The sequence below is a fragment of the Otolemur garnettii genome, unplaced genomic scaffold (genome assembly GCF_000181295.1).
Source record: "Otolemur garnettii isolate 467f Iridium unplaced genomic scaffold, OtoGar3 scaffold00056, whole genome shotgun sequence".
NCBI lineage: Eukaryota > Metazoa > Chordata > Mammalia > Primates > Galagidae > Otolemur > Otolemur garnettii.
Genome location: NW_003852451.1, coordinates 1,635,877 through 1,648,135, shown reverse-complemented (window position 1 = coordinate 1,648,135; position 12,259 = coordinate 1,635,877). Strand labels below are relative to the sequence as shown.

Sequence of the window (12,259 nt, the reverse complement as noted above, 5' to 3'; positions counted from 1 at the left end):
CCCAGGAAGAGTGGGTCTGGACAGTGCACGGTGACGTGTTACACACAGTGTGATGGTGAGTTAATACCCAGGAAGAGTGGGTCTGGACAGTGCACAGTGACGTGTTACACACAGTGTGAGGGTGAGTTAATGAGCAGACACACTGGCTTAGACCCAGATACCATGAAAAGGTATTTTTCTTCTTACTTGTTACCAGGTGATAATCATTTGCCAAGTGAAAAAATTTAAGTGGGAATCAAAAAATCTTAAAATGAGACTGCTCCATACGCCTCCGGGAGTTTTCCAAAGTCCAGAAGTGTGTTGTAACCTCAGGACCGTGTGTGGGGAAAGGGCTGCTCAGCACGTGGGGATGGTTGAGCCGCTCAGTCTTGCCCCTGTGCTGACCGCTGGAACCTCTTTGTCGTAGGAGCTGAGAGGGAGCCTCCGAGTGCACTGTCGGATCCGTCCTCTGCTGCCTTTGGACGATGACTCTGATCATCTGGGTTCCCAAGCAAGGTGATTTGCTTTTGTACTCGTGTGTGCATGTGTGTGTCTGTGCGTGTGTCTGCATGCACGCATGTGTGCATGTGTATATGCAGGTTGTGTGTGTATATGTATGCATGCTGTGTGTGTGCGTGTCTGCGTGCATGCATGTGTGTGCATGAGTCTGCATGTATGCTTGTGTGTGCTGTGTGTGTATATGTATGCATGGATGTGTGTGTGCATGTGTGTCTGCATGCATGTGTGTGTGCGTGTGTGTATGCAGGTTGTGTGTGTCTATGTGTGCATGTTGTGTGTGTGCGTGTGTCTGCGTGCATGCATGTGTATGTATGAGTCTGCATGTATGCTTGTGTGTGCTGTGTGTGTATATGTATGCATGTATGTGTGTGTGCGTGTGTGTCTGCATGCATGTGTGTGTGCGTGTGTATATGCAGGTTGTGTGTGTCTATGTGTGCATGCATGTGTGTGCATTAGTCTGCATGTATGCTTGTGTGTGCTGTGTGTGTATATGTATGCATGCTGTATGCTGCATGTGTCTGTGTACACTTGTGTGCACCTGTATGCATGCTGTGCGTTTGTGTGCACACGTGTGTGTCTCTGTGTGTGTGTGTCTATGGATGTGTGTGATTTAAGGAAGTGCATCCTGGACCAGTCAGTGCCTCTGAGATTTGCCCCGTGTGTCCATCCCGACAGGAGTGCTCTCTCTGGCCCTCTCCCTTGGTGTGACTGCACAGGAAGGGGCCACCTCCCTTATTTTCCTCCAGATCCCTGGGAAATGCAGGGAGGCCACCAGAGTAGGCTCAGCTGGTATTTCCGACTTAGAGGACATCTTGGTGCTAATGAACAAGGAAAAACAATCTCAAGTTCCTTTACTCTCGTGTTTTCTTGAAAACCATTCTTGGCATGATGCCCACTTCTCTCCCTGTGACACAACCCCCATGGAAACCCTGCGCCCCACCTGCCACGTCGACCCTAAGTCCTGAGCCTCCCGTCCATGTGGGCAGTGCTGACTGGGGCTCCCTCTGCTTCCCTTTGGATGGCTGAGCTGCCTGCTGTGCCCTGGCGGCTGTGCCTAGGCCTCATTCCTGTCCTGAGCCCACTATGTCCTGCCCAGCCCAACTCTTCTTCAAGGGCCAATCTTAGAGCGTGGAGCAAACAATTTGTGTATTTTTTTTACAGCAATTGAAATTTTTTCTTTTCCAAGTTGGTATGTTGTCAGCTGATCCCAGTTATCTTGTGTGAAAGGGCTGAGAACAGGGTATATTGAGGACACAGTGTGACACAGTGTTCCCAGAATTTGTTCTGCAGTAGGTCCTTGGCTTCCAAGATTTGAAGAATGAGCCCACAGACCACAGAGATCAATGATAAGATAAGATTTTTTATATAGAAAAGAACAGAGAAGGCGGGAGAGGCACATGAGCCTCTGGTGGGGAGCCCCAAGTGGGAGGCCTTGTGTCTTTCCTCTGGGAGCTTTACACGGTTTTGGGAATTATACTCGGCCAGGACTTGACCAACTTCAGTGTTGATTAGTGAGTGAATGAAGGTATCAGGTAGGGGTACACGTCAGAAGCAGCCCAGCTTACCTGAAATCCTGGAAAACATGTATTTCTGGATTCTATGAAATCCTGGAAAACATGCTTTTCTCATGTATTGGGAGAGGCAGTTTAGAGAGAAAAAATCTGTTTGGGCAGGTCTGGAAAACAGGGGCCCTTGTCCAGTCCTGAATGGGGGAACACTGTCGATGGGACTAGCTGAGTGTCCCTCATTCAAAGTGTTTTAGACCAGGAGCGTCTCAGACCTCAGATTACAGACACACTGGTTCACCCCCTAATTCAAAATCTGAAATGCAAGACTTTCCAACGAGCATCATGTGGGTGCTCAAAACATCCTGGAGTTGGATTTTCGGGTTGGGGACTCACCCTGTAGTTAGAAGTCCTAAAATGTGATTAGCCTTCTGAACTCACTTTTTAAGTGGTTTTAGAGACTACTTTTGTCTCATTATCAGTCTGCTTCTGCACCACCAGACAAGCCAGCCAGCTGTCACAGAGGCAAATCCATTTAAATGGATGCAGAGTACGTAGGTCAGGGCCCGGCTTCTCAGGTGCACAGACACGGGTGTGGTGCTGGGCAGCTCAGGGACATAGAACCTCACCTGGGGCTCCAGGCGGTTCAGATTCTACTCACTTTGGTTTCTATTCTTGTGTTGTTTATACTCATTTACTTTTTGTTTTGAAACATGCCACGTTTTCTGAGTTCGCAATTGCTCACCCGTGCTTAAGTTTCTGCAGACACAGATCATGTCGGCACCGTCCTCAGCCAGGCTAGGAGATACCTGCATGTAGCTCACTGGGACATAGGTGGTTCCAGTTTGCATCTGACAGCATGAAAATATGAAATAAAGAGCAGCAGCCTTAGAGAAAAAAATCTCAAGAGAAAAATAAAAGGGGGCAGGGGGGAGATGAAAATAAGAAAAAAGAGCAATACAAAAAGGAGAAGGCCAGGAGGGACGGTGGATGGACTTTTGGAAAAGGGGAGTGGGGTAACGCACAGCACAGGAAGGGGGTTTTGACAGGGGAATGGGAGCTGGAGACACCCAGAGGCTCCGGGAGACCAAGAACAGTGGGAAGAACCAGGGGACGGCAGGGAAAAAGCCGAGTGTCCTGGTGTTCGGTTGCAGGACTGCGAAGAGCAATTTCATCGTGGTGTCTATTTTGATTGTTGTTTTATTCCTTCAGCACCGTCTCCAGAGAAGCCGCCTGGGCAGTGGATGATGTGAGTAGAGTCTCCTGACAAACTGTCCCTAATTCTCTCCTAAAGACGAACTTTCCAGAGATTCCCACCACTGAGAGTAGTTTCTTTCAGACTTAACAAAAACTGGTTTTGTTTCTTCATTTCTTTGGGAACATGAAATTAATAAAGCATTCCATGTGCTCTCCTCACGCGGACCCGGCTGCCGTTGGTAGGTCCGAGTGAGGAAGTTGGTTTACTCTTGCCCACCTTGCAGCCCCAAAGATCAATCAGCGCAAATGTGAGTGAGTTCTAGAATTTAGAACGTTAAGAAAAGAGAAATGCGGATATAAAATCAAGGACATTAAATAAGACCTTTGCAATTCTGAACTTGAGACAGACGAGGTTTTGTTTTTCCTTGAAACCCTGTACTGCTTGGTCCCACCTGTTATCAGCTTCTGTACTCCAGCCCTGTCTCAAAAAAAAAAATTCCTCTGCCAGTCATAAAGGATGCTATATTCTGCTACCCTTCAGGTGACATTAATAAGGTAATTCTCGATAATTAATGGCACAGTGATTATGTTTTTTAGAAATGTCCTCTTCAGTTAAAGACGTATACTGAAGTAGGTATCAGGTAAAATGATATATTGTCTGGTTTTGACTCTAAACCGTGCCAAGGAAAGGGAGATAGATGGTGCAAGAATGTAAGTCCAGACTGGCAAATATTAAAACTTTTGGTGCAGAGTGATAACGCCTGAGCATTCATTACATCACTGCCGCCTTTCTGTACATTCCCAAAAATAAAAGTTGAGAAAATATATTGGGCTTATACTTCATTGTTTATAGATTATTATGAAAGTCACAAAATAAATTTAGAAAGTGCATAAAATGCTAAGCACTTACTTAATGTTGATAACTTTGAATTTCACATGGAAATTTCAGGTCATACAGGGCACAGTGGTTGTTTTGAGAACATTTTTAAGCTGTGTTGATCACTTTCACTGTCTCACAAGGCCAGTCATCTGAATGCACTTACTGTGAGTTCTAGCAACTCCTTTTAAAGTAGCTTTAGTTAATGAATCAATAGCCTTATTTTTCACGAAGAGAACAAGATTATTACAGCCGTATTAAAAAAATTCCTTTGGAAATAAACGCTAAAAATTCCTTGTTTTTAAATATTTTTTTCTTATATCACTTGATGCAGTATTTGTTACCTTAAGCACCAGTATTATTGAGTCAAACAAAGGAACTAGATGAAATTCTCATTATTAGAACTGGATATAAAAGGGGCCCTCCTACTAAGGCTTCCTCTGGCAAGCAAGTAGGTGAGGGTTCCACAGCTGGTGTCCAAGGCTTGTTATCTGTGGCTGGTTGTCCATGGCTGGTGTCTGAGGCTGGTGTCTGTGACTGGGTGTCCATGGCTGGTGTCTGAGGCTGGTGTCCAAGCCTGGTGTCCATGGCTGGTGTCTGAGCCTGGTGTCCAAGCCTGGTGTCCATGGCTGGTATCTGTGGCTGGGTGTCCAAGGCTGGTGTCCATGGCTGTGTATCTGTAGCTGGTGTCCACGGCTAGGCGTCCATAGCTGGTGTCCATGGCTAGTGTCTGAGGCTAGTGTCTGAGGCTGGTGTCTATGGCTGATGTCCATGACTGGGTGTCTGCAGCTGGTGTCCATGGCTAGGTGTCCATAGCTGGTGTCCGTGGCTGGTGTCCACAGCTGGGTATCTACAGCTGGTGTCCATGGCTGGGCGGTTGTGGGCCTTTGGCTGACCCTCAGATGCTTCTCAGTCCTGAGCCCGGCCCAGCTGTTACTATTGTCATTGTTGTCCTTTGTCACTGTCCTCTCTGGCACTTTGTGGTCCTCTCTGGTCCCCTCAAAGTTCCACTGAATCTGAGTTTTTTAATACCTTCCCATCAAAAGAAGATCACAGTTCTCTCGATTGGGACGTTTAGAATTATGTTTTTTTCAAAGTCATTCTCCTCCAAGCTGTTTTTTAACAGACCTAGATGTTGGAGGGTCTCACATCATTAAATCTGCCACGGAAGTGGATGGTCAGTTTATAGTTCTGTGACCCAGTCACTCCTGGCTGCTACATCGTATCTCTATTTCCAGAGGCTGCAGAGAGGTGCACTTTGACGTGAACAGTGCACCATACTTCATCTCACTCGCAATCTAATTCAGCGTTTCATAGGGTGGGGTGCAGCCTGTGAGTAAAATCAGCCTCAGATGGAGAAGCTGACTCCTGCCCTCATTCTTGGGGATCATATTTAGAGCCATTTATTTGCATTTTTTATTTAATTTACATGCACTTGTTTGAGAATTAGATGTGGCAGAACAGATTCCTGGCTTTGCCTCAAGTTCTCGGGTCGCCTGTGGTTTGCCCTCACTATTAAATTTGCACAACTTGAATTTCTGAATGCAGCCAACAGAGCCTGTGGGTGGACAACACTCTCTTAAATATCTGCAGCTGAGCTCAGAAACATTTCTCCAGAGCAAGATGGATGGATTTGGCACATCTGTGGCAAAGCTGCTCATACTGGGTCTGTGTAGCCTGTAATAAGCTGCCTGTTCTCCTTAACTCAGCTAGGCTAAGGCAGGCACGGGAAGGCTGAGCCCCGCTGACCACTGCTGACCACCGCTGACCATGGCATGGCTTGCACAGATGCCTCGGTGTGCTGTCAGTCCCACTGGACATGTAGTGTCCACGTCTGCGTCCACCTCTTTGCAGAGTCCTCAGCTCTGTTGGCACAGGGAGTGGCTGCTAAAGTGGCTAAAGGCACGTCCAGACCCCACTGTCCTACTCCCTGTTGGACGTCTGGAGGTGACTCACGTGTTGTTCGAACACAAAATGACCAAAGGATTCTTGATTTTCTCTTTATCTGGGTCTTTCTCACTTTCCCCAGTTCGGGGAATGGTGACTCCCCCCGCCTGATTTCTGATGCCAGAGACTTGGGGTCGCTGTCCACTGAGGCCTCACTCATCCTTGGCCACATCCCCTTGATCCTGCAGTGAGGGTCTTCTCAGGCCTGTCCAGTCATTCCATCTCCCTCCCTGCAGTAGCCCAGGCCTCCCTCTTCCCCTGGACCTGACCTGTCCATTCCGTGGGGCTGTAGAAACTCTCTTTGGAGACACAGCGTGAGTGGGTCACCTCCTCGCTGGTGTATCTGAGTAAAGGGGGGGAGAAACCTCACTCTGTGTCCCTGTTCCGAGGCCCGGGCCTGCCCCAGTCACCTTGCACATGCTTGTCCCTCTGTCCAGAGTACCCTCCACTCTGCTTCACCAGCTCTCCTGTGCCGGCCTCCCATGTCCTGCCTGGGCCCTGCTCCCTGCAGGGCCTCTCTGGGTGCCCCGGTCCTAGTCACATGGTGCTCTCATAGTCTCTTCAACACACTTGATGGTATTGGGTATATTTTCTGTTTGCTCGTCTCCCAGTGTGGTTGTGTCCCTGGATGTGAAGCCTCAGCCGCCCAAGACGGAGGTGAGGACACCGGCTATGCCCCCTCCCCTGACTCCTGTGGTCCTCCCGACCCTCCCCATCCAAGGTAAGTGCTGTTCTGAATCTTGTTTCCCTGGTGTCATGTATTAAATATAGAGAGTCATGGATATTAATAATACTTGGGGATCACAGCTCTCCACACACGTGTGAACTCTTCTCTCAGGTGTCCTGGGAAGTCAGAGCTCCATTTTGGTGGCCCTTTTGGAGGCTTGGGTATTATACTCAGTAAGATTTTGCTGAGATTTACCCATGTTGGTGTGGGCAGCTCCTCTGAGCTGGACAGTAAACGCTGACCCCTGGACGGCCTTCCTGTCCCTGGATCTGTCCTGGTACTTCCGGCCATGGGGCCCAGCATCTCCGGGGGGACCGCTGCTCCGCCATTGCAGAACTTGAGCCTATCCAGCAGGTTTCCAGAAGTAGGAGATGCCCCCCCACAGAGGGCGTGGAGTTGGTGTTCCCCAAGATGCTTCAAGCAGCTGACCTATGAGAGCTCTGCACACCTGCGGTGAAGTCACAGGGCACCCATGCTGGCTCCTCTGCCCGTCTCCTAAGGAAGTGACAGAGCACCCACGCTGGCCCCACTGCCCATCCCCTAAGGAAGTAACTGAGATGACCACACGCTGGCAAATGAGGCTTTGGAGGTGCAGAGGACACTCGGGCCAGCTAGACGGCAGAGCTCAGAGCAGGGAACATTAAGACAAGGGTCAGCAGACTGTACTCTGAATGTGACTCATACATCTGCTCTTGGTCTCAAGTTTCTCTCTGTGAAATGTGGGAGCTGGACTAAAGTTTACTTTTCTAAATGCTTTGAAAGCTATCCTAGGAAACTGGATACAGGGAAGAAGACAGACGGTGAGCTGCTGACAGGAGGAAAATGCCTTTCACTGGTCCTGGACCCTGAGCACAGCCTCCCCAGATGGCTCCACCTCAGCCTCGCGTTCCCACAGGCGGGGCAGGTGCTGTGGGGTCTGCTCGGCTGGCAAGTTCTGGGTATCTGGACATGGAGGCCCCAGAGGCCCAGTGGGTAGTTGCCATCTCGAAAGGAAGGATGCTGTTGAATTGTTTAAAAAGCTCAGGGAAATGAAACTTTTTGAGAATACGGGATATTTATCATTGTGAATTAGGGGGGTTTGGACAGGCAGGAAAGAGCGTTTAAGCTGGTTTGGTACAATTAAACTTCGCTTGTGGAACCATTTCAGATGTTTGCAATTGAGTGATTATGCTGTGGAATGAAATTCTAAATAGCCACGGGGCTCTTCTGGACTCAGGCTTGTTTTTATGGCTTTTCATGTTCCTTATATGGTGTCCCTTGGGCTTTCGTGGCAGACTTGCAGACTCAGCGTTTCCGTCTGGGTCTTTACAGTTGAAGTTGGGCACTCAGAGGCAGCAGGGACACGCGCCCACCCAGGTCCCTGCCACGGTTTGGCTTAATTAAGAGCAAAGGAACATGGTACGAGGGGTGGGGGCTGCGGCTGGCTCCAAGATGCAGGCCAAGGAGCCAGGACCTTGCAGTCTGCTGTCACAGCAAGGGCTGTGAGCTGGGCCTCGCTGGCACCTGAGTGCCAAGTTTGGGATGTGAAGACCTTACTAGCTTGTATCACAGGGGGTCTAACATTACCGTGCAGCTTGTATCACAGGGGGTCTAACATCACCATGTAGGACCATGCACTGCATGAAATGGCTTCTGGTTCTCAGCAAGTACACAATAAATACTCAGAGGAGAAATCAGGCCTTCCTTGAATTCCGTGTCAATACCTGGTGCACGCTCATCTTCGTGCATTAATCAAATGAGCACTGTGCAGCTGTGGCTGTGTGATGTGGTAACGCCTTCCACAGCCACTGTGGGCAGAGTCACTCCCCCTGCTGAGCCCAACATTCTTCTCAAGGAGCAGGCCCCAGTGGGCCACCAAATCCAGTTGGAAATGGAAGTAGACACGACAGGCTTCTTCACCGCTCCCTCCTTCCAGAACTTCTTCCTTTGGCTTCAGTGACTTCATCTGTCCCCTTCCTATTTAATCTGCGTTTTAGGAAGTTTCTGCGATGATGATGTGAGGATGGGCTGGAGACAAAAGCCAGTGAGAGGAGGACTGGGCTCTGCGTGTCAGACTGGGTAGAGGAAGACCAGGCCAAAGGGACATGTGGAGGTCCAGCCTGGCTCTGTCCACAGCTGACTGTGTGCTTCTGGAGCTAACAGTGATAATGTTTTCACAACTTGCCCAAATGCATGTCTCTGATTTCTATGGCATTTCACCTTTGATTACGGAGACAGTGAATTTGGGAATGTCGTCCATGTCTAAATGCAGCAACGGTGAGCTCCAGCACCTGCCTTGGGAGGCAGACAGCACCACCCTCCAAGCCAGTAGCTGCTGAGTCCCCCGGCTCATGTGTTTAAACCCCAAACAGGGCCCTTCTTTGATACGTGTTTATTACTGCAGATACACACGCACTTGTGCACACACACTCACGTGGATGTCCTGCCCAGCATCCTCTAAATACTGTTTTGGAGAAATCAACTGTTATTTATATGGATTACTTGCCATTGAAGTGCTGGTTAGTTTCTGGTTTTTGTTTTTGCTTCTTCCTGTATCCTCACTTTGTCATGAATACACATTTTGTTTTAGGGCTGGAATAAGTCCAGGTTTGTTTTTCCCTTTGCTCAGGTGAAACTGAGTTTATGGCACGTCCTCTGCTGAAATGGCTTTTGCTTCTCTTTCATGAGATACAACTGAAGGATAAAGGCCAATAAGAGCGAACGTTGGTGCATCTTAAAAGCAAATGTTTCAGTTCCGCCAGTTATAATTAAATTATAATGACATCTGTGATATAATTCCTTTGAAAAGTCTTACCCCTCGTTTGAAGGATCAAGGGCTCTGAGTCTGTAGCTGAGGCTGGTGAAAGCTCCATTGTGGCAGACTGAGGTCAGCTCAGTGTTTCTCAGTAGCTGTGATTTTCTTCTCTGTCTCAGGGGTCAGCAGACTTTTCTCTAAAGGACCAATTACTAAATATAGACCTGGTGGCTGTATGGTCTCTGTCTCAGTGACCCAGCTCTGCCCAGCTTGTAACCAGCGTGCTGAGTGTGGGGCTGCATTCCCTGAAGCTGTTCTGGAGATGGGGCAGGCGGATTGGGCCCAGCTCTGCTCAGTATGTAACAGATGTGGCCCTACAGAGTCTTACCATTTTCTTTCTTTATTCTGTTAGGAAACAGTCCTGGTGAGATGTGATCGTCCTGGCCACCCTCCCATTAATAAGACATATCACTTTGACAGGTGAGTGCTTTTTAGGATGACCTGGGAAGCAGACTTAAAAAGCACAAAAAAATCATAAAAAACACCAAAAGTCTTGATTTTGTGTTGGGTTTTGGTAAGAAAATGTGCAGCTTATCCTATCATTTAGATTAGTTGTGATTGTAAGTACAGGCGTCCCTGATTATGATGGTTGGATTCCAGACATTGGCCCTTACAATGGCGGGAAAGGCCTGTGCTGAGTAGGCGGTGTTACTTTGAATGCCCTCATGGCCATTCTGGTTTTCACTGTCTGTACAGTATTCAGCAAATGACTCAAGATATTTGACAGTTTATTATAAAATAGGTTTGGGGTTAGGTGATTTTTCCCACCTGCACACTAACGTGTGTGCTCTGAGCCTTCTAAGCTGGTTCAGTCTAAGCTGGGATGTCTAGTAGGTCAGCTGCATTTAATGCATCTTTGATTTATGAAATTTTAAATGTATGATGGGTTTATCAGGATACAAATTCCTTGTAAGGGAAGGAATATCTTTAATCCATATGTTACTCTTTCAGTTAAATTAACATTTTTACATCTCGAGTTTGTTAGTTGTAGCAGACCATACAGCTCATGGTGAGGAGAAGTAAGAGCTAAGCTCGGAACACTATGTAATCATAAGAAACACTGGTAACATCTCAGTAATAGAACACCTTGGTGATAAGGGCATGGGGGGTTTCGGCTCCCCTAGCATGAGAGCTCGCAAGGCGAGAAGATTGGCAGTCACTACACCTGCAGTGCAAGTAGCCACGAGATTGTGTCTATGAGAAGCTGCAGGAGAAGGCAGTAGGGGAGCGTGCACGTTCTTTCATGGACTCACTCGCTCTGACTCTTTCGCTTCTCCTGCCCACAGAACCCTGCACAGAGTCTCTCTACTGAGACTGTGAAGATTCATTCTCTTACTAAGACTGGTTTCTCTCCCTTCTGCTAAAGTGAATAGCCCTCAGGCACCTAAGGGTAATTATTCCCGAGCAAGGTAGCACAGCGGTGCATGTCCACAACATAGCTAAGCCAGGGTCGGAGACCTGAAGTCCCAACAAGGGGCCATGAAGGGACCTGACAAGTGGTGACCCAGATGGGACCTGACCGTTAGTGACTTTGTTATAATGACGGGAGTTACTCACAGCAGTGTCAGTGACCTCCTTCAGTGCTGGTCGTAGCATCTTCCTGGTGTGGGTGGGAGAGTCCTAGGACCTTTGAAGAAATGGAAATGGGCTTTTTGAAGGGCTTTCTGGTCCCCTTGCTCTCACTACCAGGGGCTGGGCTGGTGCAGAGGAGCTGGCTCCCTGGACACAATGGCAGAGGACTCCTCCTGTCCCCTGACGGCAGACTTCCTAGCTAGATGGGCCACACCAGGGCATGTGCAGAGGTTTGCCCTCAAGTCTTCAGCTGGCCACTGACCAGCACAGGAGTCAGAAGAAGGGGGTGGCCAGGGAAAGAAATGCCGGAAAGGAGCAGGTGGCAACATGCCCAGGCCCACACAGTCTGGGAGTCACTAGTGTCCACACCAAGGAGACAACGCTGTGTAATAACGTGAGGCATCGGGGAGAGTACATGGCGGGGTCTTACCTTGGAAGTCAGAAGAATTTAGCTATGGACTAAAGGTTGCTGGTGCCACCCACCAGAACTTCAAGACAAGCTTCAAAAGGATCACACTGTTTCCAGTCTGCGTCCCTCCACAAGGTCCACAGTAAGTACAGGGATACAAAACATAGCTCACCCAGTAAGAAATAACAAGCAACGTCTGTCATCAAGATTACTAGACATTATTCAAGGAGGTGGGAAAATGTGACCCATGATGAGAGAACTCCATGGAAGGAAGAGAGCCACAAATGATACAGGTCACAGGACTAGGAAAGAAGATCTAAACACCGTTACCACAGATCTGTTCATTCAAGGGAGCAGAGGAGAATGTAAACAGATGGAGGAGAGACATGAAAATTAGAACAAAAGATTTAAATAGAACTTCCAGAGATGAAAAAATACCATGCAGGAGATAAAAGATACACTGTCTAGGAGGCGCAGCAGACTGGGGCCCACAGAGAGTGAGGGACCAGCTAATGTGAGCACAGCGGGGAGAATGGACAGCGGGGAGAGTAGACAGTGGGGAGAGTAGACAGTGGGGAGCACAGCAGGGAGAGTATACAGAGGGGAGCACAGCAGGGAGAGTAGACAGTGGGGAGCACAGCAGGGAGCACAGCAGGGAGAGTAGACAGAGGGGAGCACAGGAGGGAGAGTAGACAGTGGGGAGCACAGCAGGGAGAGTAGACAGTGGGGAGAG

At 48.6% G+C, this 12,259-nt stretch overlaps 1 protein-coding gene across 1 annotated transcript in view; it reads left to right on the top strand.

The window, feature by feature from the left end:
• Positions 1 to 12,259, top strand: part of KIF25 (kinesin family member 25) — a 73,702-nt gene that overhangs the window by 19,627 nt on the left and 41,816 nt on the right. The window contains exons 6-8 of the mRNA XM_012806701.1: positions 407 to 495; positions 3,216 to 3,252; positions 9,898 to 9,965. Of these exons, the coding sequence (XP_012662155.1) occupies positions 407 to 495; positions 3,216 to 3,252; positions 9,898 to 9,965 (194 nt within the window). The remainder of the gene's footprint in view (positions 1 to 406; positions 496 to 3,215; positions 3,253 to 9,897; positions 9,966 to 12,259) is intronic.